Source organism: Eupeodes corollae, chromosome 3 (genome assembly GCF_945859685.1).
Source record: "Eupeodes corollae chromosome 3, idEupCoro1.1, whole genome shotgun sequence".
Taxonomy (NCBI): domain Eukaryota; kingdom Metazoa; phylum Arthropoda; class Insecta; order Diptera; family Syrphidae; genus Eupeodes; species Eupeodes corollae.
In genome coordinates, this window is record NC_079149.1 from 41016563 (window position 1) to 41044348 (window position 27786).

At 29.4% G+C, this 27786-nt stretch overlaps 1 protein-coding gene across 1 annotated transcript in view; it reads left to right on the forward strand.

Annotated features, from left to right (window-relative positions):
• Positions 1-27786, forward strand: part of LOC129951006 (uncharacterized) — a 54647-nt gene that overhangs the window by 24554 nt on the left and 2307 nt on the right. The window contains exons 2-7 of the mRNA XM_056062994.1: positions 11462-11583; positions 14414-14498; positions 15202-15280; positions 24051-24219; positions 24304-24462; positions 24540-24708. Coding sequence (XP_055918969.1) covers positions 11462-11583; positions 14414-14498; positions 15202-15280; positions 24051-24219; positions 24304-24462; positions 24540-24708 — 783 coding nt within the window. The remainder of the gene's footprint in view (positions 1-11461; positions 11584-14413; positions 14499-15201; positions 15281-24050; positions 24220-24303; positions 24463-24539; positions 24709-27786) is intronic.

Here is a 27786-nt window from a genome sequence, read left to right on the forward strand (position 1 = left end):
CAAGAAAAAGAAAAACAAGATACGAAAAATTCATCGTCTGGAATTCTGGCCAAGGAGTTGGTATCTATCTTTGAGGAGGAGAAAAAATGTAGACAAAGTATAAAACCGATGAAGAAAAAGAAGCAAAGGAACGCATTGCAAGACTTATATCCGGCTAATGTTTTGCCTCAAGAAAAAAAAAGAGTGTAGAAAAAGAATCTTATACGTATACTCAACTTTTATATTGAAAATAAAAACGAACCTAGACTCATGTTCCTCTCAGATTGGTATTTTCCCACGTTCGATAACTTTTTATCCAGGATGAGGATTTCTAAAAATATCTAAGGATTGAGTAAAGGTAAGTGATAGCGATGGTCGGAGGGTTCTTTTTCGTCTTGTTTTTCTTTGAAGGGAGTCTTCTCTCGTTTAGAATGGAAACATGAACTAACTTTATCGAAGATGACGTTGACGACTATAGAACTAGGTGGAGTGAACATTGAGTTGTGCTAATTAAAATTGAGAACACTTTTTCCCGAAGCTAATTTATAGTTAGTTCGTTAGCAATTTTTAAATGGTTTTTTTCTTTGTATGAATTAAATTCAACTAACTCAAAACAGATTTGAATGGTTTTTAGTTATGTATCACTTGTTTCCCTACTCGTGACATAGGGCTTGTAGAAAAACTAGTTCAACCAACAAAATATGACAATTCCAGAGTTTTCAAACTTTGGTTTAGGTTTGAAATGGGAGTTGTAATTTTCGATTAATTTGACAAATTTTGTTTGTGTTGCTTATGGCAGCTTCAAAAGCTTGTTTTACTATTTTCTAAATACAAACAATCCATTTCTTTACACACACGACACATTTTCAAATTTCATTTCAATTTCAATTAAAAAATAAATCATAGATACAAATTTAGCTGTAGTGAAAAGTATTAGATTTTTGTATCGAAGTGAATATTTTTTTTTAAATTTTGAAATTGCTTTGAAAATGTATTCATTTAATTTTAATTACTTTGTTTTAAATGATGTAGTCACAAAACGAGAAACATTCTGTATTTCTTTTAGTTGAGATGGGTTTTTAATTTAGTGAAACCTGCTCAAGTAGAAAGCGTATTTTAAAATTCGATAAAGCGTATTTTTAAAGCTTAAAAAATGTTTATACATTTAATTTTAAAATGTATACAGGAAAAACGAAAATTAAAAAATTTGTTAAATGTCCAACTTTACACAAATTTTGTGCATAGATAAATTTAGTGAAACAATTAATATTTGTATAAAAAAACGTGAATAGAAATTCGAAAATTTGTCGAAAAAAAGTATGTTTCGTATTAAATAAATGTGTATGGAATTACAGATTATTTGTTGTAAAACTATTAATGCAAAATAAATATTCTTGCATTAAAAAATCAATTTGCATACCAAAATATTCTTATAACTATAAACTTTAAGTTTTTAGTTCAAATTTAGCATTTTTTAAATTATATAAATAAAAAAGTCCTGTTGATAAAGCAGTCACATCAAAAACTGTGCCTCTAGCTCCAAATGTTTATTAAAGTGAAGTTTAGTTATAAAACAAATTTTGAATGTTCTTGATTTTTGTAGTGCTTTGTAAATTTATAAATAAATATAAATATAAATATAAATATAAATATAAATATAAATATAAATATAAATATAAATATAAATATAAATATAAATACAAATATAAATACAAATATAAATACAAATATAAATATAAATATAAATATAAATATAAATATAAATATAAATATAAATATAAATATAAAAATAAATATAAATATAAAAAAATAAGCACAAATATATCTGAATTTACGTTTATTTATTTTTCATTCAATTTTTAACAATTTATGTTTGATAATTCATATTTCTTTGATTGATTATTTTCTAATTATTTATACAATACAAAATGCATTTAAAATTCTTGTTTTGGTACTATTTTTGTTTAAATAAAAAGATATACAAACAAACATCTTCTTAATAAAAAAATAGTAAATATTTAAAAAAACTTTTGTATATTTCAAACAAGTTATATAAATGCAAATTTTGACCATTAACCTGTACTGTATGTCTTGTGTTTGCTACTTAAACTTAAAAATAATATAAGTCATTAATTTTAAAGGTTATATGCCTAACATAAAATAAATCTCAAATATTTTAAAAATTCGAAATGTTAACAAGATATTAAACATATCGATGTTATCATAAATCTCTTATGTAAGATTTTTGATAAATTACTTTTGTATATTAAACAAATCTCAAGGACAAAAAGAAATATTTTGTTCTTGGCTAAGTTAACATCTTCTTCATATAACACCATTGCTTAAGTTATTATCTACCCTATAATTTCCTACAAACATTCCGTAAATAAAAATACATAAAAAATAATGACTTTTTCTATGCCCTGCTTAGAATTTTATATAAGTTAAAAACGAGAAAAAACACTTTTTTAAATTGATTCACCAAACGACATAAATTTCCGTTAAGACCATAAAAACTTAGTCTTCAAAATTAAATAACATTAAAACAAAAATTATGTGAATCAATAAAAATTTAGTTGATATTCCTGAAACGTTTCGTCACTTCATTCTATGATAATAAAAATATGAATAGATAAAAATGTTTGTACATGAAAATTTACTGTCTAAATCCAATAATTTAGTGCCTGAATGTTATCATTTTTTTGTACCATTTACACACGCAAAAGTATATTTAAAAAATTTCCGCTTGCATTTTTAATTAATAGTCCATATCACCATGATAATCGTCAACACAGTTTTTAAGCTCAATTAAGATGTGACAAATCGCCACAAAATAATGACATCCAAAAGATAAAAAAGAAGCAAATTCAGCCCAATCAATTTATTTCTGAGTTTATGAATATTTTCCTAGACTTGTATGATTTAGATGTAAATTTTAAAAAATAAAAATAAAAATATACGAAAATAAAAGTCACAATCTAATTTGAGCTAAATTTAACATCAAACTTGTATTTTGTTTACGTTTAAACTAAGTTAAGCTTTAAATGGAGGCGAGATAGACTTTTTTTTTCTTTTTAATTTTTGATAAATGATAAATGCACCTGACGAAAATACTTGACTCTTGGCTTCCTGCACTTACAGTAGCATCAGCGCGTGTAGCACACCTTTTAAATGGCAAATACCAAGCACTCATTTGATAACAACAATCAGTGTTACCAAACGCCTTCAAAGAAAAACTAATTATTTAACTTTCATTTACTACTTAGACACTTTTTTAAAAGATTTAATGTGTCTCAAAATACCATTTAAAGATTGAATGTCTGAGTCAATATGTCTATGTTTCTATTTTAAAGCCAATCATAAATTTGATAAACTTGATTTCATTTCTGGGAATAGAATAAAAGAGCTTAAATTGGCTCTGGAAAAAATAAAAAGAAAAGAAAAAACAAAACTGGTAACACTATTTTGACTGAAAATATTATGACTCTTGCTCGCGGTTAAAATCGTGGTGTCCGCGTCGCCATCATTATCTTGGAATCTATCTAGTTAAGATATAGATACAAAATAAGCCAAAAAAACAACACTTGTTAGTAAAGATAAAGCCTGGTTCTAAAAATAGACTTATAATCTGTGCGCTAGGCTCCACAGATTTTTCAAGCTAAAAGCAAAAATTTCAGACTCATCTATAATAATATAACCACCAATAGAGAAAAGTACGTAAGTCTGTTTATATACATGTACCAACGATGATGGCTTGGCCAATTAATTCCAAATAATTTGTTCAATTTTGTTGGCCGATGCTAGCCGATGATTGATTAGCAATTAGATTGGCTATAGTACATAAGAGCGAAGAAGAAGTAGAAAAATACATAGGCATACCTACTCGTTTAAAAACAAGCAATTTTCTATTTTTAGACTTGAATCCTCCTTGTTTCAACTTTTTTTCCGTCGTTTTTTTGTTTGTAATGTATCGCATCTCGAGTTTCAAAACAGGCTCCTCTTACCACAGCTTGCAATCATCAGTAAGAGTGCGAGTATAGTCTCTCTAATCGATATGGAAGGACATTGTGTGTGCATTTCAAACGAGTTAAATTATCATTAAATTGATGTTGAAGTTGATGTTGATGCTGATGTAAATTTTGCTGCCTGGTTAGCCTTCAGATAGAAACTGGACATCATCATCACCATAGAGAAGAAAAGACCACTTATGATAATGATAATGGTGGCGGTTGTTATATGTCTGGGATGAATGGTTATGGTGGCATTCCCGGCGCATATAAAGTGTCTAATTTTGCTACTTCTTGCTATAGGTACTAATATTTAATTAAATGTCTCGCTATTTAGGATGTTTTTCCTTTGGAAGAACTGTGATACTATTTTAAGATCAACACAAATACCTACTTTTTCATACGGAACTTAAAGAGTATAGAGAAGTTAGTCATTGGAAGAAATGCCGGATGTAGCATTTTTGACATTTTGACGCATTTGTTAAATGCGACTATGAAATTTTGTCTGCGTGAAAATTTATAATCATTAAAAACAAAAATGGCTGTCTTATATATATTTTATAAGCAGAAAAGAATTTAAAAAAATAGTATTTTTATAAAGCAAATTAAAAGAAGCACAGCCTAATAACTACGCAAGCCCAGAATCTGAACCAATCACCGACTTTTTTGGACCCATTGATAGTTTTTGAAATGCTTCTAAGCACTCTTTGCTCTAAATACAGTAGTTTTGATCCTTCATGTATCCATTCAACTAAAAAATGAGCTTCACCGCTAAACAAAAATTTCCAATAAAAAATTGATTATCGGACAACATTTCATGAGTCAATTCACCAAAAGTTTTGGCGTTGTATTAGGTCGTTCGGTTTCAATGCTGCCCTGAATTTTCTTCCCCGAAATTTTGCACTCAGTAAAGTAACAGAGAACTGCAGTATTTTTCTCAGCGCACTCTACGCAAGCGTGTTGATTGTTTATTGCCCAACAATTTAAAATTAGTGCAAAATTTAGCCACTATAGCCCAAATAGCAGCTTCATAAAATGGAAGAAGTGCTAGATGAACTTTTTTTAGCAGATCCATTCTGATAATAAAATTCAATAGTTTACAAGCTTTGTTTTTTTTTGAAAGTTCGGTCATTACTAAATTATAGGCCAAGGCAACGTTAGCTGTGGTTTTACATTTATTTTAGTACATGCAAAATATAATTTTGACACTTTAATTGTATAAGAAATTCAACTTCTCGACAAAAACAGCTTGAACTTCAATATTATTTGGTAATTTTTGAAAAGAATTTTGCTTGTTACGAAAGATCTCTAAGGGTTCTCAATGGGAAGTTCTCAGCGTGGGTAATTTTGCAGCCTACTTTTTTTAATGAAATTTAATGTATCCATTAAAAACTGTCCCTAATAATTCCATTCTAGAACTGTCATATCGTTATTCTATCAACAAACTTTAGTATGCACCTCCATATTTGTTTACAATACCTTCTTGGAGTACCTATGTAACTATCAAAATACTGCCTACTCTAAATTACTTAACTTATATCATCCATGTCCAAAAACAAACGGTTAACTCAAAGCCTCACCTTAGAAGAGGCATTAATAGAACAAAATGTGTGCATTATAAAAATATGTGTCAGTACGTCTTCGTCTTCTTTAGCAAAACAAAACAAAATCAACAAGAAACTTCAGACGATGTGTTGTTTTTTCCTGGAGACACATAACCAACCCACAACAAAGTCCAGTTAATAAAAAAAGGTTTTTTCTTCACTATAAAATATGTATGCATGGTTCCTTACCATCCTCCCCCCGCCACGCACCTTTCTGATTAAACTTACACTCATATTCCTTATAAGACTGGTTTTAACTAGTTGGTCAATTCTAAATCTAAATTGAAGCAATTAAAAGACTACGATAAAGTTCGTCTATATAATGGATATTGTCATTTTTATAAAAGTGTATCCCGCTGCCACCTTCTCATCGACCATCACTTTTGATGTCCAAGGTTTCAAGTCTTAAAATAAAAAACATGGTAATAACCTGATCTTTTGTATACTTAGTGTCCCTACAATAATAAATGCAACTATTAGAGGCTATTAAGTGAGAAAAGTGTTAAAATTCGACATTAATTCGAACTTATCTTTAAGTCGTGTCGTTTCTATCGTCGTTGTCGTCATCGTTGTTGTTTGTTTTATTGAAATTGAAGTATTAAGATTTGATTTGTGTCACTAAACCCAGCTCAACTTCTGTTGGCGACAATGATAACATGAGCCCGCTAAGCGACCATGGCGCCATTAGACAACCTGGTACGGTTCGCCGCGACTTACACGTTTGCTTTTGGAAGTTTTTCTTTTTTTTCTATATTTTTGTTGAACCACCATCACTCTATGGATATACCGACACCACCGAGTTGTAGTAGAAGTTGCACATTTCTATTTTGATGCCTATGCGAGCCTCAGCCTACCAAGTTTTCGCTAATGGCATTACTCTGCTCCATACCTATGGCCGGGATATGGAAACATCGAGAAGCTTAAGTAAAATTGCAGCTTGATGTTGTTGATATCGAAAAAGGGGATTTTTTCTTTTTGCTTTTCCTTAAGATAATTATACAGTTAAGTTTTGAACATGGTCAAGTTGGACATTTAGGCTTAGAATGTATTGATGTGGGGTGGTCGCAATGTACGTGTATTAAGCCACTTTACAAAAAAAGTGTAAGCTGACGCTAAAGTTGTTGATGATGATGGTGTGACGACACAACATGAAGAAAAATTGAAAATTTATTTTTGTTTTATGTACCTACATATTTTCAAAAGCTAAAAATAGATGTTTGCACTTTGAAGTTGTTAATGCTGATGATGGGGATTTAATTGGGTAGGTTTCGTAGATAAGAGTTTGATAGATATTTTTAGATTATGAGAAAAAAAAACAAGTCCATGCTCAATTCGTTAGATGTTATCGGTATTTTTACCCAATTTTATATTAAAGATAAAAAGTCGATGGAAAATAATTGTTGAAAATTTTGTCAAACCCATTTTTATTTAATTAGAAATTAGTCACTATAAAAGATCTTGAAAGCATTAATAACACTATTTGACAAAACTAATATAACTCTTTTGTATTGCTCCTGTCAAAAATTCTGACTGACTTATTTCAGATTCGAGAAAAAATATTTTAAAAAATCTTATCAACTATTAAATCCTTAACACTTTTTTCTCAATTTTAAGAGCTTTTGATTCAAAATTTTAAACAATTCAGCAAAATGCTTATTTTTAGCAATTAACTAAGCTAAACAGGTGATTAAGCGTGTTTTTAACCTTTTTAAAATCATACTATTTCTTGAGATTTTTCTAAAGTAAAAATAACGGAATGACTACTTAAACTATTAACGATTTGCTGTATTTTTATTAATTTATAATTTTTTTTAAATACTAGCTTTAACCCGCGACTTCGTCCGCATTACATTTTTTTTATTGATAATAATATGAAAAAAACCTGAGCTGTACTTTTTTACGTATTGTTCAATTAAAATAACTTTGGTGTGTCAAGACTTAACAGAACGGGAACACCAACCTTCAATCTCAACTTATCAGAAGGCACACCTCTCTCTCGGCCCACGCACTCGCCCGCCAGAATTATCAGAAACACGGCTCGTGTTTGGCGGTGAAAAGTTGAGCATAGCAAAGTTTAGGTTTAAAATTATTATTTGTGAAACTTGGTTGGAGCCGCAGTTTGCATCTAACGGTGAGGGCTTGAAGCACGTGGCGCGGGATCCCGCGTTAATATACGTGTATGATAAGTTTAACATGTTCATCAACTTATTTCATTCAAAACTTTGGTAATTTAGGAGAGAAAGCAATCAGATTTTCGGGAAAGTAATTTTTCCCATGAAAATGCGTTGTTTTCCCGGAGCCAAAAGTAACTTATGTCATTTCTTAAGTCTCAAACTATCTCTTTCCCAAATTTCATTTAAATCTGTTCAGTAGTTTAGGCTTAAAAGCGATCGGGCCACCTGAATTTTCCCATGGGAATGCGTCCCTGGGTAAAAAGGAATCTATGTCCTTTCTCGGGTATCAAAGTATCTCCATACCAAATTTCATGGAAATTGGTTCAGTAGTTTAGGCGTGATTGAGTAACAGACAGACAGAGTTACTTTTGCATTTATAATATTAGCATGGATTTTCGAAAGATGAACATTTTGAAATATTATCAGACTCGGCTTTGTGCAGAAAAGTGCGATTTTTTAAATACCAAACAAGTCTCTTCAAGAGCTGGTCAATGGACAACTTTACTTTGGGTACATCTTTAACAGGGTACTAGTTTGGTTTTTAGTTTTAAACCTTAACACCTAAACCAAATTACCAATCGTAGCCTTAAGGTTTCATCGGAATTACAATTACTTGTATCATTGCAACTTTTTTGTGAAGAAATATGGTTTAGATTGATGTTGGTAAACAAACTTCGCAATGGCACACAATTAGTCCTATAACAGCATTAGAAGCCTACAGTTTTGAATTGCAAGTAAACGGTTTGTTTGAGTTTATTTATTTTAACGAACTGTCATTGTTTTGTCATGCTCAGATACGCGTTCTTTAGTAAAAGTAAATGAGCAATTTTCTTTTTTGCAAAAACGTAAAGAAAGTTTTAAAATTTTGGATTAGTAAGTAAATTTCAAATTATTTAGAAAAGTGGTACTAAGTTAAGCCCTTTGGAATAAACCGTTCAAAATTTTGCGCCTTTTTTTTGAAAACTCTTGATATAAGATTAAAACCTTAATATTTTGAGACGTAAAATTTAGTTTGTAAGCCTTTCTAAAAAAAACTATTGAAAATCATAAATTTTTATGAATCACTCGTCAAAATTTCAACTTGATAAAAATGTGAATAATTTTAATTAAATGCTGATGAATAACAATTATATTATTTACTCTCCACTTCGTCACCTTATCGTTCATCTCATCTACTACTTCATCGCGTCATTATGAACATCTGTTATTTTTCTTTTAGTTGGAAAATCAATAACTCAATAAATCATACAAAACCTCTTTCAATCTTTAACTTCAATAAATTATTGCTGTTGTCAACACCTTGCTACTGTTTTTTTATTCGAAGAACCTATCATTAAAGAAAAATAAACATTCAATAATTATTATTGTATTGAATTCTTTTCAATTAAACAATTTTTGTTCTAATCGATGGTAAAGATAATAATCAATCAAAGCGCCATCTTCCCTTCAACTTATGTCACATTGTTATTGTTTTGTTGTTTTTTTTTTCTTCATTCAACCTCAACCACATCAAATAAATCATTCAAGAAAATATAGAAAAGCTGTTAAGTAATAATATACCTAATCCTTCCGTATAACCTATACCGTATTATAGAAACTATAGCTTGGCTAGTGTTGTGTTTTTTTATAAGTAAAGTAATTTTCTTATAATTAAAAATTATATGTTCCATAAAATTGTTTTTTTTTTTTTCTTTCAATTACATTTAATTTTTTAATTACGTTGAATACCTTTTTGTGTCTAAGTTAGGTACCTCATTTATGTTTCTTAATAGAATTTAATCGTTGATTGATTGTTGTTTCTTATATACACTTATCAAATGTATAAAAGAATGTTCTTCCACAAAGATACCGTAGTTGGTGTCATCAGTTATTCTGGGCAGCGAATTGCTATATAATGTAAGAGTTATTGCAAATCCTACTATGGTTTAATGGTTGATAATAAAAGTGGCTATACTTTCCGAATGTCGCATTGTGGGTTGACATTTTTTAACACCGTAAGAAAACTTTGACTTAATTTTTTGTTTTTTAATTAAAATCATTTATTGGATTATTAATTTTTTAGTAACGAAAGTTTAACTATATAAAACACATAAAGCGGTACGTTTGTGATGTTTCAATAACAGTGATGGTTCCCAACATTCATTTTATAACAGTGATGGTTCCCAACATTCATTTTATTTGAACAAATTTGTAACCTATTTCTTGAACACTTCAGGCAGTATTTCTGTCATAATTCGATGACTCTTACTGTTGGCTTTAAGTGAGTTTTAAAAATAGGCCTGAAATCAAAGGTTGGCACATCGCATGATCTTGCTGACCAGTTGAAATTGTCAAAAAAAAAAAAAATCACGCAATTAGGAAACTTCTTACTCAAAAAGTTCTAGGTAATTAGTAATGCTGTGTGTCTTGTTGTCCCGTCTTGGTCTTCAATCTAATAAAATTTAATAAAAATTGCATTCTTATGATAAAACATTTTAAGACGAATTTTTCTTTCCGTGTATCAACCCACCACCCATGCTTAGGCTTGCCCATCATCACGTTTTCTTGCTTATATACGAACTTCAGAGGAAATCGATAGTTTTCCATGGAAGCTATTTGCCCTATCTTAGGAATTTCTAATAAATATTTGAGGGTGTGGATATATGGATATATAAGGTGTATAAAGTATAATAGAAATAAAAGACAGAGGCAAAGAGAACTTGAATTAAGTGTCTATTTCCGTTACAAATCGAATTTCTGGACAAAAAGAATAATCCACCACATAAACAAACTAAGAAAAAAAACGAGCACAAATGAAGATAAATGGTATTTAGTGATTTATAAATAAATTATGATAGTTTTTATTGTTTGTTCAAATGGAGGTCAATTGATCAAAACCCCTTTTGTGTCATAAAGAGCACCTACTCGCCTACACATAAAAGTTCTTGTACATTAGTGGCTACCATTTGTTGGTCTCCATAATGACAACAGCAATTGAAAGTTAGGTTAATGTGTTGTTGTTTTTTTTGTTTTTAATTTTGATTGATCGTTCTACATAATTTCTATCTCATTTTGATAAAATTATAGAAGAACAAAATATATGTGTCAAATTAAACAGAACAATGTTTTTATTTTTAATTTTTTTTAACTTCAACAAAAGAAAAAAAAAAGATACGAATTGTGTCATTTTTCCATTAAAAGTCGATGAACTACATTGAACTTCTAAAATATGTACATGTACCTAATAAATTTGACTTGCTGTATAGGATAGGTTATAAAAATATGACACCATAATTTGTTGGTCTCTATACCAGTTTTATAATAATTACCTGTAAAAGTAGCAGGTTTACAGTGTATTAAAGTTTTTACGTGATATTGCCTCAAGCTGCCGGGGAGTGTCGGTTTGATTTTTCGGTCAATAAAGTAATTTGATCTACATTTGTTTTTGAATACTCTTGACAATTTCGAGGTAATTTTTATTTCCTTTTTAGTGAAATATTTTTGTATTCATGTGTGACTAGATATCTTTTGGTTTGTTGACTTTTTGTTTCATAAGATACAGTTCCTTTTTTATATAACAAAAAAAAGATGGCCATTTATGTGGGAACAACAAAATTACATTATTTCAAATATGTATTTTGATTTATGATTTTAAATTCCTTGAATTATTTGTTTTAAGAATCAAGTAATTAACAACATTTTTTTCTTTTAATTTTAGATGGTATTTCCGAAAAATAAAACGCATCGAGGCTGAAAAGAAATTGCTCTTACCCGAAAATGAACATGGAGCATTTTTGATCAGAGATTCAGAGAGCCGACATAATGACTATTCGTTATCAGGTTTGTATTTTTTGTAATAAGATTCTTTTTCAAATTAGAAAATAAGTGAGAATAGGACATTCATTGACAAATTAATGTTCTTCAATTTGTGTCGGTTTCTTCAAGACCCAGATCCCAAAATTTGTTTGCTATATTTTTCATCGGAAATGTTTTTAATTTTTGCATTTTTGTCAATTTTCCTTTAAAACTCTTTCCCTATTATCCCTTGTTTAAAGCTTCAAAACTGCTGTTAACCGAAAGGATAACTATTTTATTTCACAGAAAGTATCAATATTTTTTTTAAATTCAAAAGTGAGTGTTTTTTTAATTTAAAATTTCAATTCCTTTTATTTTTTTAAAAATCTGTTTTAATTATTATAAAGGTTGAATATTTTAACAATTTAAAATTGGAGTAAAATCAATTTTTTCATCAATACTTGCTTTAAAATTTAAAAATTATAAAGTTTATCCTCCCTTCGGAAGCTATTGAAATTTTTTCATGTTTTCCTACGTTTCCAAATTTCCTAGGATCTAAATCAATAGTTTGTATAGTGATTTCTGTGTTTACGTACATTCGTACTTGTTTACGTTCTCGATAACTAATTTCTACGACCATATTTATGTATAATAACATCAATAAGTTCAGGATGGACTTTAAACCATATAACTTTTTGTTTTTTAAGTAAGGCAATGCACGACCCCATCTGTGGCACTAGACACCTTACTCAACCTAATAGATCTTGATATATTTAGCAAACAAACAGCTGGAAGCCCTTACAACTACATTGGCCACTCCGTAATTCTTAGCTATTTAGAACCAAGACTACACCATTAATATTTCTATACCTTCCAGATCTTTCTGGGAGGATAGGGCATTCCCGGAAGACGAGTCAATCCATTTTTTTACAGATGGTTCAAAAACAAAAGAAGCTGTTGTTGGAAGTGTGTACTCTGATAGACTCAAATTAAGTCTCTCATTCCGCCTTCCCAATCATTGTAGCGTTTTCCAAACGGAATTTTTGGCGATAAAAGATGTCTTGTACTGGCTTTTAAAAAACGTGATCTGTTATCCGTTTTTTCTCAGATAGTGAAGCAGCTATCAAATCTCTGGACTCTGTCTCTACAAACTTTATAAAAGTCTATAACAGTCCATAATTTCTAATGGAGATTTCACAACAGTTAATATTCACCTTTGCTGGGTGCTGGGCCATAGAGACATTCCACGTAACTGAAAGGCTGATGAACTCGCCAGGAACGGTACAGTGGAGCCCATGCTAATACGTTTGGCAAATGCTGGCATACCAATCGCTACTTGTAAACTGTTGCTAATGCAAGACGCCATGAAGAAGGCAAACACCAGGTGGAACAACATCACCACGTGTGAGGTCAAAAAAAAAAAACATCTGTCCAACACTAGATTTAAAGCGGTCAAGGTGCCTGCTATCTCTAAGCAGATCGCATATAAGCTCGATAACAGGTATCATAACCGGACACTGTAATAGAAAAGCTCCCGACATGACTAGGCGTATTCCCAACTGACTTTTGCAGAAGCCGTATGGACAAGAAAAAGGATTAAACAGTTCTTCACCTTCTCTGTACATGCCCTGTTCTAGCTCAAAAACACAAGCGCAAGAATTACCTAAAAAAATAGTTCTGAACGATCTAAATCATATTAGCATAATCAGCCTCTCACGTTTCGTAAGGGACTCAATTTAGTTTCATTGAGCTTAGGAGGAAGCCTCAAGATTCATGTGTACATCCGATTCCATCATGGACAGTCACTTTAACCAACCCTAACCTGATACAAAAAAAAATGAATAAATAGTCTATCTCAAATACCTGAAGAACCTTTTTATCTGACACATGACGTCAAACAATTTAATTTAAAACAAAAATCCATCAACATTTTTTTACAAGTCCAACAAATTGAAAAACAATAACTTTACACTTCTAAGAATGGCGATCTTCACACTTGCCAAACATTTTAAAAAACGCTCAATTTTCTTTACAAATATGCTAATTAAAAATTTCAAAAATTGATTTCATAAAATATTACTGAAAATTGCCACTAATTAAATTTCGACTCAAATATCTCGAGAACCAGGAAAAATATTGGCTTTAAACTTAACTATTCCGTCTTGTTTAAAATGTTCTTGTGGACATTTTTTTTTTTAAATTTCAAGAAAAATTCAACTGACAGTTATTTTGAGAAATAAATTTAAGTGTTGTCAAAACCAAAACTTAAAAATTTGTTTTAATTTAAATGCTAATCTTTAGTTTTTTATTCTTTTGGTTTCTTGTCTTCTCAAGTTTGGTACAAAAATTTTTTTATATTAACAAGTTCGACCTTATTAAGTGCCAGAGAAGCATGATAAATATGAAAAATATATTATAATGATTCTTTAGGCAAATATGAGCAACACTTAATAATCTGTTTACAAATTAGAATCACTTAATTCTTCTTTTCAATATCCGGATCAAATTTAGTTTTATTTTGTCAAAAAAATTCATTCAATTGAAAGCAAATTATTTTTTCTGCACGAATCATTTGTAAAATGTTTCCTCGGAACATTTCTCAAATTCTGTTAAAATTTTTGTTTACCTATATCAATTACCAGTTAATATAATTATTGTCAATCAAATACGAATAATTTTTCCACTCAATTATCAATTTAAAAAGTTAAATAATCAAATTGAAAAAAAATTGTTACTATAAATATAAACAATATTAGTAATACATCTGTTATTAAAAAATCAATGGAATTTTTAGGAATACTTTAGAAGAAAAAATAGTTAACAAAACAAACTTATTTAATAATAATCTTTTTTTGTTACTTCCGTTTCATTTCAGTACGAGATGGTGACACAGTAAAACATTACCGCATCAGACAATTAGACGAAGGCGGTTTCTTTATTGCACGACGAACAACGTTCAGGTAAATAATAACACGTTAAAATATTAAATATTTTTTAAAAATCAATAAACAAAATAAAGTTGTTTGTTTTTGTAGTACTTTTTTTATTGCAACTTGGAGTGAGTGACACGTGAAGTTTTTAACATCTATTTGACATGTCATGTCCATAAATTATTATTAGAAATAATAAGATGGTTTGAACAAAACCATGTTTATATTCTATTAAGGTTAATTGTTAAGTGGGTTGATAAATTCTCTAAATAATACTCTGAAATGGAATATTTTTATTTTAACAATTTTCTATAGAAAATAGAATGAAAGGAACTTATTTCAATTTATTTTTTTTAAATAATGAAATGTTTCCTCTTGCTTAGTAATTTGTGACTGTGGTACTTAAATGAATTTTAAGTCAAAAATTACACTTAAATTTAATTACATTTTAAAATAATAATTTTCAATCTTCTAAACTTCTCAAAATTGAAGAATTTAACAGTCAATCTTTGAAATATGTTAATTTTAAACTTGGGGGTTAAAAATTCAAAGCAAAATACAAGAATTTGTATGGAATTTTTAGTTTGATATTGAAGTATAAAAATGTTATAGATAATCCAACTACGTATATAATCTCACTCCAGTTGACGAATTCAAACATTTTATTTTGAAAATACGTTTGAATGAATTTGAACAAATCAACAATAATTTGATTTTTTTTTTACTTTTTAAGGACTCTTCAAGAACTTGTCGAACATTACTCAAAGGATTCCGATGGATTGTGTGTCAATCTATGCAAACCATGTGTTCAGGTAAGATACTTAAATTACCAATAAGTTTTTAGTTCTTAAGTTCTTTTTTAATTTTTCTAATAAAAAACATTTCATTCTTCTTTGCAACATACATTTACACAGTTTAATTTTATCATCGCGTAACACAGCATTCGATTTTATTGAACTTATTTTTCATAACACACGATACATCTAAACACACAAAAAACATTTTTCAACACACAATTTTGTTTCTATTATTTTTCAAAAAATTAAAAAAAAATATATTTTTTAATCTCCCTTTTTGCATTGTTAACATTTTGTTTCTTTTTAAGGATTTTCTTTTATTAAATCATGACAATTATAAAAGAAAATCATAAATAACGAAAAATAATTCGTCAAAAAAAAAGAAATCAATTTCTTTTTCTATTTTTATTCCGTCTTTCTCTTTTTTCTCTCCGAAACCGAAAAAAAAATATTTATTTTTCTATATTATTTGCGTTCTTTAGTCTAACCAATTCGTGGGTATATTTGAGGTAGGAATTATGAATTTTGTATCTTTACAACACAAACAAAAATTTATATAAATTTAACATTAAACATTTTGAAAAAAAAAAATAATACAAAACATTACAATGTAAACCTTAACCATAATTTTTTCACAGCTGATATTTACTGTAAAAAACAATTTTAGTTAAAAATTTTTTTAATTTTTTTTATTAAAATGCTTAGTTTTTGTTATTTAATTGGTGTTTTCCATAGATTTGTTATTGTCTCTTTTGAAGTTATAGCTTGTAGCAAGTTGAGTGCGTTAAATGTCTTCCTTCCTACGTATGTTCGAAAATCAATTCCTATTTCTTACCTTGTAATTAGGGTGATTTGACCTGTTATAAATGTATTCAACTATCACAAGCATAGCATAGGGACCCGCTTTTTAAAATCCCGTTTTTAAAAATCCCGAAAAAAATGTTTTAAAATCCCGTCTTCTAAAACACCGATTTTTTTAAATCCCGTCTTTTAAAATTCCGCTTATTTAAAATCCTTTTCAATTACAATCCCGCTTTTTAATATCCCTTAAATTCCCGACAATACGACATAGTAACATCGTAATTTATCTTGTTTTTACAAAATCGGAATAGTAAAAAAAAGGAATTATGAAAAACGGGATTATGAGAAACGGGATTACAAAAAGCGGAATTATAAAAATCGGGTTTATAAAAAATGGGATTTTAAGAAACAGGAATATACAAACCGAGATATCGAACCCACCCCGTTTTGCCTTTGGTGCAACATCCAGATTTAAAAAAATCGCATTAAGCTTAGAATATTGTTTACTTATCCTTAAACATAATTTAAAATGTGAAAACCTGCCAATTGTTGTAAACGATATTTATTTTTAAATATTCGAGAAATAATACATTAACTTTGGAATTTTACTCTTTTTGATACAAGGTAGTTTACTCTCATGAAAAGTTATTTTTAAATTAACCGTTTGGATTCGACATAGAAAATACAGGTACCCTTAATTTTTTTCAAGAGGCCTCATTTTCTTGATAGAAAATATTCTTGCTAGTAGTACCTGTAGCGTACTGGGTTGCCTGTGCCACCTAATTGAAAAACGGTTACTGCCTCTTGGAAATTTGACAAGTCCTCGAAGAGAAAAATTGTCAATTTCTCAAATTAGCCGTTCGGATTCGGCTTAAAAGTAGCCCTTACAACATTACTCGCACAGAAATGAGGGTCCCAAAATCTAAAATCTCCGAAAGCAAAGTACCCAGAACCAAAATCCCCAAATCCGGAATTCCCAAAATCAAAATCCTTAAGCACAGATTCACCATATTTTGAGTGTATTGTATATATACTCGAAATGTAATGAATCTGTGCTTAAAGATTTTGATTTTGGGAATAATTCAGAACAAAGTTAAGTCGTGTTTAACTTTTTATTCAACAAAAACATATAAAATGAAAACTTTCTATGTTTTTATCAAAAATTAGAAAAAGATTAATTCATGGTATTAAATAAACAAATGAAACAAATAATTCAGCATAGTACATAATATGATATAAATTTTAAAAAATTAAATTTTTTCAAATTTGATCGCCTTGTTTTTAATTTTAAACTTCTTGTATGTTTTCACTCTAAATTTTTCCATATTGGTAACAACATCTATCATTTCAATTTGAAGGACAATATAATCAATCCGTGTGTCCCAATGTCCATTTTTCCAAAAATGTCCTAAATTTTGTTATTTGAGAAGTCGTAATCTTCTGAACTTTTGCTTAGGTCCGAAAAGTACACTCAAATGATGAAAACAAACATGCATTGACGGAGTTTGAAAATTTAGGAATCTAGTTTGTGAATTATCGGCATGGGGATTAAGATCCTGGGGATTTTATTTTTGGAGATTTTGGACTTGGAGATAATGATTTTGTGGATTTTTAAAAGTGTGGGGATTTTGTTTTTGGTGATTTTGAACTTGGGCATTATGTCCTTAACTCCCAACCAAAAAATATAATTTTATAACATTGTTCAACATCCTTCCACCACTCTCGGCTTCTTAAGGTTTATCGGATAAGTTCTTATTTGAGGCACTTGGAAGTGTTAAATAGCGTTCTCTGAATTTCTTCGAGCAAATTGTGTTTCTTATTTTCTGATCTCGAGACCAATTTAAAGACACGTTTTCTGTTTTGAAACTTCTTTTATGTTTGAAGTTATTGTTTTGTTGATGGAAATATGACTAAACTTTAAATACGTACCCTTAAAATGAAAGTGACCTAACTAAAAAATTGTAACTTGTGGGAAATGAGCAACAAGCCTTCAAGAAAGTGTAGTTTTGAGGAATTTTGATTGTATTTCATATTTCGTTGAAAATATGTAAAGTGACTTTATTTGAAACGGTTTATATTAATAGTTTTTTTACTTAATCTCAATTTTTGGGTTAGGTCACTTTCATTCTAAGGGTGCGATATAGCAAATCAGTTTAAACTTAGGAACTTTATCGGTGTTTTATCATTGTTTTTCGTCATGTATGTCAATATCATTATTTTATCACGTTAAATCAGTAAAACTTGTATATGAGTTTGGCTATAATATTTTCATACAACCTGTTTTATGTTTTTTTTTTTTTGTCTTTTAAAAAGTTGCCAACACCCAAAACAATTATATTGAAAGGCTAGATACATTAAGAGTGTCACTGAACTTAAATTAAATTATTATCGTCCACCCGTCGTTGTTGTAGTCGCCGCCTCATAGTCGGTCTCTTTCAATTATATTTATTTAAAGTACAAAGCCCGACAGAAAAAAATGCAACATATTGCCAATTAATTGTAGTAGCTACACAAAACCGAAGCACAAAAAAAACGTTTTAAACAAATTGATTTTTTTTGTTAAATAAAATTGAATTACAATTGCATGCAAAGTGCACTTTGTGTTGAAAACACTTCAAAAAGACTTTTTGTGCATACACTCGTATTGTTGGATAATGAAAAGTGATGTAATTGAGTCGCTTTAGATCAAAAAAATAAAATCCATTTATGGCAAAAGCTTTGACAAATTGATTTAATTTTGACATTGAATCAATGTTTAAACAAAGCAATTTAATCAATTGTTAAACTTTTTTTTGACATCTTACGCATCATGTTTGAAAAATCATTAAAAAAGTTTTATACAAAACTTATAGTCAGAGAGTTTGAGTTGTGCTTGTCGAAAAGTGATTTTTAAGGAAAAGGTGTCTAGAATTGGAAATGATTCGAAAGGCCATAATTCTAAAAATTATCAAAAACTATATATTCCAACGTTGTGTTCATACATAATGGAATGCAAACATATCTGTCCACATATACACACAACAGGAAATGTAGAGCAACGTTTGTTTCATTGGCTAGTTACTAACACTAACATTATCGTTAAGGCACTAACCATCAAGAAATATGTACAATAATTTTAATATTATGTATTATAAATTTTCATTTTTAAAGTGTCTTGAAAACTTGCACTATTTGACAACATTTTTTTTCTATAAAAAATACATTTGTAATTTAATTTAACATTATTTCCAACTCTTCTCCTCAGACTATTAAACAAAAGTAATTGAAACAAAAATTATCTGACAGATATAATTGATTTTGCGAACATAAAGAGAGAAATCAAATTTTGCTAAATTTATATGCTAATATGCAAAAATAAAAAGAAATGTGTCGAACTGATTTTAATTGAAAGCACGGCCGGCGCGGCGGCGCGCGCAGCGGTGGCTTAATGTATCTTTCCGGATTCCGGAAATACGTACTATAACTTTAATTTTATTTATATGGATGAAGGCAAAATGAAAGCGACAGCTGATTTTGTGTTATGATGGTTATCAGTGGGTCAGGTGGTTGATTCATATATTTATTAACATATTCACTCCAAGTTCATAATATTGTTGACAGAACCTAAATAAGGATACAGTGGCTATTCACAGAATTACTTGAATTATTGTTTATATAATTTGTTGTTGAATATTGAAATATAAGATATTTTCTATAATATTTTTGTTTTTAGAATAATGTAAAATAAGTATTGAATGTATTTGAATAGCATTGGTAGATACTTATTGATTAATAATACTACTAATTTAGATTAAATTAATTTAACAACCTTTAAAGATGAAAAATTATATTTAAAAGTCTTGAAGGTGGTCTGCAAGTTTAGAATTGAGAAAATTGTGTTACATATGACATAGGCATTAAAATTGATTGATTAATTGTTGTAGGTTGTGGGCATAGGAAGTACCCATTTCGAGTTCAAGCTTCAAATGTTAAGAACTTTTAAGCAATTGTTGTTTTTACGACGACGATTCAGGTATTCGTCTGACGTCAAAGTAATGAAACTGTTCACATATGAATAAATTTATTTTAATATACTCGAAGTTTTATGTATAATGGAAAATATTCGAGAAGTGATGAGTAATGTTAACTTTAATTATTTTTTAAAGAAATGAGCATTAAATATTTATTTGTAATAAAAAATACTTTTCACTTTTGCAATCAATGAGATAAAAAACAAAAACTAAATCAAAATTTAGATTCTAAATCTTTTCAACTCTCACCCAATTTCGTGGTTCAGTAATTTTTAAGAATTTGGTAATGCTTTGTTATGATGCATTTAAGTGGTAATTAGGAGCTCTTCACAAAATGTCAAAACAAATAACCTAAGTTTTCACAACTAATTCGGAAGCTGGAGCTCGCAGAAACTTTGCTTTGCGTACTTTTGCGTATGTACTTTTTTATTGGACGAGGAAAATTAAATTAAAAAATATCCTTCCTCCGAAGATTTCGGAAAGAGTGTTTTACGTGTTAAAAAAATGAAGACACATATTTTTTTTAAATATTGAAATTTCTCTCCTGGTATTACTGAAAAGAAACTTCAAGCCTTCGAGGAATCTAGTGGACCACATCCCCTTATATATGGATTTAATATAAATTCAGCTATTTCGAAATTTTAAAGCTTGAGACAATAATACAAATTTACCAACACTCGCAAATGCTTTAACATTTTAATTTGGAGAGAATTTCCTAGTAGTTTTTGTTCGAATATCTTGATTTGAATAAAACTAATGTATTTTTTTAAAAAGCCCAAAGTTTTGTTTCTTTAACAACAATATCAAATAGTGTAAATAGAGATAAAAATTAAAATTGTGTGTTTATCATTTAGGGGATTCTGTAATAGTTTTAACAAGGTTTTAGTTTTTAAAACTCTACCCAACCAATTTATCAGGAATTTTATATTTAGAAACCTAAAATGGGAACCACAATGGACTAAAAAAAATAATGCATAATATTTATCATAGATGGATTAATTTGTGACATGGAGTCAGCTTAATGCCTTTATTACGAGTAGCGAATCGAACCTTCTACTTAAAGCGAACGTTTGAGAAATCCAATATAAAGTCAAATTAAGATATTTTAATCTCAACCTTCAAATAGATTAACACCTCTTTTTCCAAAAAAGTGGACTTTTGAAGTGAATATTGAAATAGTATTCACAAGATGAGTGAATTCAAAAACTTTCGCTTTCAGTCGAACGTTCAATTCGCATCTCGTAATAACAGCCTAGATTTAAATGTGTAAATGAAATTTTATTTATTCAAAAACAAAAACTATTATGGTCTTCTAAAATGAAGTCTGCTGTTAATTTTTTTTAATTGAAGCAATTTGTGCAAAACTTTGAAAAATGATTACTCATTTAATTAAACACAAAAAATAACTTTATATTTGATAATAATCGAAAAAAGTGAAAACTCGTAAGCTTTGTCTAAAACGGCATTTAGAATTCTATAAACGTTTAAAACGTTCAAATTTTGTATTAAATCCAAACATTTTACACTTAATTTTAGGATTCTTCAACAACAAAAAAATTGTTCAGAGGATATACATTTTAAAAAACTGTTTGACAAAAAATAATTAGAACAGCGTCAAAACGTCAAAATGAACCACAAGGTCAAACAATTCTGATTACCATTAAATTATTATTTATGCAGTCATCTCTATTATCACAATGTTTCCTTGCTTAAAATTATTAGTAACCACGAAATCTGCCTTTAAACAAAAAATCAAGTAGGAAGAACAATTTTTATTTTCGACTAAAGAAAATAATTTTTTTAAACTTCTTTGAGTTTTTGTTGACATTTTTATTACTGTCATAAAATTAAGTTTAAAAGAGGCTATAATATAGTTTTGCTCGTAAAAATTTGAAGCGTATAATTTTATAAATGTCAAGTATATTTAAATCAATACCAAATAAATGCTCAAATCTGATCTAAAGGAAACATTTGAAATGAATGTAAAACAAAATACTCAATTCCATTGAAATAACAGTCATCATTAAAAAATCCCATTCATAGTATTTTAAACTTTATCAATTGGTAGATTCTTCAAATTCTTATTAAGAAAACACCAAAACACGTACGTGTGTAAAATCTCAAAAAATATTTGCTCAGTCATTTAGCTTATTTCAAATACACAGGTTTAAGTATCTTACGACGCGATCGACGACGTCATTTAAACAAATGGTAGATAAAATAAAACTAATAATAATAAATACCAATTCAAATGCGATACCTACGCGTATTTACATGAAACAAGAAAAAATCATTTAATGACTAAGTTGAAGTGAATTCAATAATAATTGTAAATGGTTTTCCCGACACATCAATGAATGACATAAAACTAACATGCATATAACTTGTTTGTTTTTTTTTTTTAAAAAAACCATCACACTTAAAGTCTAAACAAATATTTAAAGAATAATTTTTAGTATAGTATTTAATTTATTAATGTTCAAAAATTTATTGGAAAATCATTTACTTAATAATGATTTATTGACATAAATAAAATATGATGAATTATGATCAAATAGTGACAAGACTTGACATCAACAACAACTTTTGTTTCCTAGAAAAAATCTGCCTGACCATATTTAAAGTGACTCTCTCAATCAGCAAAGGTGGTCTGTATATTCAAAGGGTTTTCCAATACGAAGTTTTATTTCGAAAAGCCATATTTTTGGGCAGCTTGTATCGTTTGACATTTCACAAGTACACATTTCGCCATTACTAAAACTGCAATGAAAAACACTTCAACAAAAATGTTCTGTCGAATTAGCGAGTTACATTCCCCCCCCCCCCCCTCATACTTGCACTTCCAGGAATCCTCATCAGTTTACTCTGAACCTTAATTTGGGACGTACTTTCAAGTATAGTTATTCTTTTCTAAACCGCACATCGAGAATGTGGAATGCTTTAACCAAGTTTGTTTTTTCCTCTCATTCGTTATCTGATATTTATTCCTTCCCAATTTCGGAAACTTTAAACATGTCAAGAAAACTAATAACCCCCTGAGTGCCTGTTAGATATAAAAAACGGTTTTAAATTGTTAAAACTCACTTCAAAAATTGTGGAATTTTAAGATCTTCTTATTTCACTCCTTTCGGCTTTTTTGACGAGGCTAAGTGAAAAATAAGTTATATGTCAATGATTCAAAGTCGATTTAAGACCTAACAAATTAAATTCTTAAAGTTTTCGGCAACATCAAGTCGAAAAAGTGTGAATTGGTCAGTTTATATAAAATTTCATTCCATTGTCAATGGAATCTCTTTACAATTTACATCCATTAATTTCGCTGTAAAACATTCGTTTTTTTGTAATATCAAAATTTAATGTTATTATTAATAAAATATTAAAACTTTCATTCCAAAGCAAAAAATAAACATATTTAAAAGTATTTTTCCTGCTTTTTTTCAACCATTTAATTTTGTAGAATTTGAATACGTTTCCATTTATTTGAGAAATTGTTTTATTCTTAAAATTTGAATCGTATTATAAATAGTTATTAAAAAAACTATTTAAAAAAGTAGAACACTTTCTAAAATGTAATGAAAAGTTTTTCTAGAGAAATAAAAATCATCCAAATTCACAACCAAAAGAAAAAACCATAAGTATTTAGTTAGAGTCTTCCTTCAATGTGTTCCCACGAATAGCAAAATAAATTTTGAAAAATCCCTTCTTAAACAAAATTTAAAATATTTTTTTTTTTTTTTTTTCAATTTACTTATGTTTTTGTTTGTAAACCCTCTTAAGCACATAAATAAACAGCAAACAACCCACTCACACATAAACCCCATTAAGAAACCTTACACAACCAACACTTTATTTTGTTGTTGTTTTTCTTAAATGTGTTTTATTCTTAGAATTTGTTTCTTTCTTCATTTTATATAAATTATTTGATAGTAAATTTAATAAAAAATAAATATTTTTTTTTCTTAAATAATTTTCAGATTGAAAAACCAGTCACTGAAGGCTTATCTCATAGAACCCGCGATCAATGGGAAATCGATAGAACCTCCTTGAAATTCGTTCGCAAACTTGGCTCTGGCCAATTTGGTGAGGTATGGGAAGGTTTGTGGAACAACACCACACCGGTGGCTATCAAGACTTTAAAATCTGGTAAGTAAAACAACAACACTAAATAATGTAATTATTGCCAATTGGTATTTATTTATTTCCATTTCTTTTTTTTGTATATCAAAGGTACAATGGACCCTAAAGACTTTTTGGCTGAAGCTCAAATTATGAAGAAATTACGTCATAATAAATTGATTCAACTGTATGCTGTATGTACAGTAGAGGAGCCAATTTACATTATAACCGAACTTATGAAGCATGGATCTCTATTGGATTATTTGCAAGGTAAGATAAATATTTGCAATTAATGAAAACTAAAGAACAATAAAATATATCTTGTATCTTTTATTTTTGTTGTATAGGCAAAGGACGAACCTTAAAGATGCCAACTCTTATAGATATGGCAGCACAAATAGCAGCCGGTATGGCATATTTGGAATCACAAAATTATATTCATCGTGATTTGGCTGCACGTAATGTGTTAGTGGGTGATAATAATATTGTGAAGATTGCTGATTTCGGTTTGGCGCGGTAAGTTCTTCATGAAAATGTATTTATATTTGCATTATTCAGTGAATTATAGTCTAAGTAAGATTATTTTAGCATGTAATCAAATCACAAAACATATGTTAAGATAAATCTAAGATATCTGTACGTGACTTTTATGCCTTTGCGCGATATAAATATCTGAAACATAAGTTTAAAAGTCTATCAAATGTTTGCTTTGGTGATACGATAGACTTCGCGTGGCATTTTACACATACATTCATTTTAAACCGAATGTGAAAGAATTTCAAAAGCATAATTTTAAGAATCAAATGCAGGTGGCTATAAATTTTATTTCCTTAAAAAAAAAAATAAGAAAAGCTGAAATGCGACTTTAGTTTTTTTCTTGCGATATTCGACCTAAAAAATTCATAATTCTAGTTGTTAAAGGTTAATGCTTTTTTATTTAATATTTCCTAGAAATTTACAGATGTATATGCAAATAAGTAGAACAGAGTAGTTTGTTTAACGATCGGAAACAGGTTCGTTAAAAGCAAAATTAACTTGCACCTCGTTAATGTCTGTAACTTAGAAGTTGATAATGACGCTTAAGAAAGTTTAATTTCATTCATTTACTTAAATAGGGTTTTCTCAATAAGAGTGACTTATTTTGTTTAATAATAAATTAAAATCGAAGACAATTAGCAACAATTTTTTGGTTTACTTTAAAGTATACTATCGTGTAATATGTTCATACATAGGTATAATTATAAGTAGTTATTAAAAAATAACAAAATAATGCTTCTCAATTTATTTCTAAAAATGATGAATACGTCGAATTTTCTGACACATATTCTACAAAATTGACATTAAATATTCAATTTTTAATTGACAGTGTGCTATTGGAAAATGCTAAACAGCAAAGAGTTCTTGCAGGTTGTAGATTCTCAAAGTTCGTTAAGTCAATGTAACTGAATTTCTTAAGAATATTTAATTTAATCATTACCATTTTGACGACTTTTAAACAAAACTTACAAATATTCTTTTATTAAGAGCCAACTGAGGATTGTTTCTAGATTTGAACTCAATTGTATGCCAATGAAATACTTTAACTGGTACGTCCTTAGGTTTATGTTCTATCAAAATCTGTTGAAGAACAGAAAGGCATTTGTGGACAACTACAAATAGATCTTATTTCTCATAGGACCCCAAAGAAAAAACTTTTTTACTCCACACAATTATTCCTCATTTTACTATTCTTTTAAGCTATCAATTGAATGTTTTGATATGGTCAAATAACGTTTTGTTAATAAGACCTTTAACTATTCTATTTAATGTTTTAATCTTTAAAAAAAAACACAGCCAAAAAGCTTTAACTTCATTTTCTTATCCCTTTTATGCCATCAGTTATAAATAAAAAACTGTATGTTTTTTAAGACTTACTAAATTGAAATCCTTTCTTAATATTTTATTTATTTTCAAGAAATAAACTAATTAATACGTTTTTCTTCTAATATAAAAGTAAACTTTGTTATTATAAAAACGTCGCATTGCGAATAACATAAATAAAAAGAAAGGTAACAAGGCGGATACAACAAACTACAGGCCCATTGCAAAGCTTTCTTGCGTTCCTAAATTGTTTAAAAAAGTTGTTTTTAGAAGTGTAGCATTTTTTTAGTAATCATTTCCGAACAGCAACATGGTTTTGTGAAAAAAAGATCAACCGTTACTAATCGCCTCACATTCTCAAACATATGTTCAAACGCAAACGTATTATACACTGACTTTTCTAAAGCTTTTGACCAACTAAAACACAGAATTATTTTATTTAAACTCAAAGCTCTTGGTTTTCCACCATTTTTCGTAAATTAAATCAAATCATATCTTGAAAACAGATCCTATGAGGTAAAATTTAGAAATTGTCTTTCAGAACCCTTTGTTGCTCAATATGGTGTTCCCCAGGGAAGCCATTTTGGCCCTTTTCTGTTCATCCTGTCTATTCACGACGTATCGTCATGTCTAAGTTCAAGTGAAGTTCTCATTTTTGCTAATGACATAAAAATTGTTTATTTCTGTTCCAACTTAGAGATTACACATAACATTAATGTTATTTTCAATAAGGCATAGAACTTGCTTGGTTTTATAAAACGCTGGGCAAAAGAGTTCAATGATCCCTATGTTACTCTTTCTTTGTACAATTGCCATGTTCGTCCTCATATTGAATATGCATCGCAAGTATGTACTCCTCATTACTAAATTTATAGAAAACGTATTGAATCAATTGAACAACGCTTTGCCCTAAAGGGTCTTCGTTGGGAAGATCGTTATGATCTGCCTTCCTATGAATATCGTATTCAGCTTCTTCAATCTCTCTATCAAAGGCGTGTTAATAACGATTTAATATTTAAACTCATTAACGGTGAAATTGATGCACCTTATTTGCTATCCACACACGACGAAAAATGGTCAAAATTGGTTACCGAAATCCGGTTGAACACCATAAGTCCAAGGAACATTCCAATTCTCCACAATCGATTTCAAACCTTTAAGATTATATTCCTGAAGTTATTCGAGACATTCAGCCTCATCAAAAGTGGCATAAGAGGGATTCAATACTGCAATTGTAACTTTGATGAACAGATTCATAATACTTACTTACTTACTTAAGGTGGCGCTACAGTCCGGGGCGGACCTGGGCCTCAACCAACAAGCGTCTCCAGCCAGCTCGGTCCCTAGCTAGCTGTCTCCAGTTTCGCACGCCAAGTTGGTTGAGGTCCTCTCCCACCTGGGTGCGCCACCTGAGTCGCGGTCTTCCTCTACTGCGCCGTCCCTCGGGATTGGATTCGAAGACCTTCCGGGCTGGAGCGTTGATGTCCATCCGCTCTACATGACCTAGCCATCTAAGCCGTTGGACTTTGATTCTGCTAACTAGGTCAGTGTCGCTGTACAGCCCGTACAGCTCGTCGTTATATCTTCTCCTCCATTCTCCATCTATGCGTACGGGACCAAAAATCGCCCGAAGAATTTTTCTCTCGAAGCATCCTAAGACGCTCTCATCTTTCTTTGACAGGGTCCAGGCCTCAGCGCCATAAATGAGAACCGGGATGATGAGTGTCTTATAGA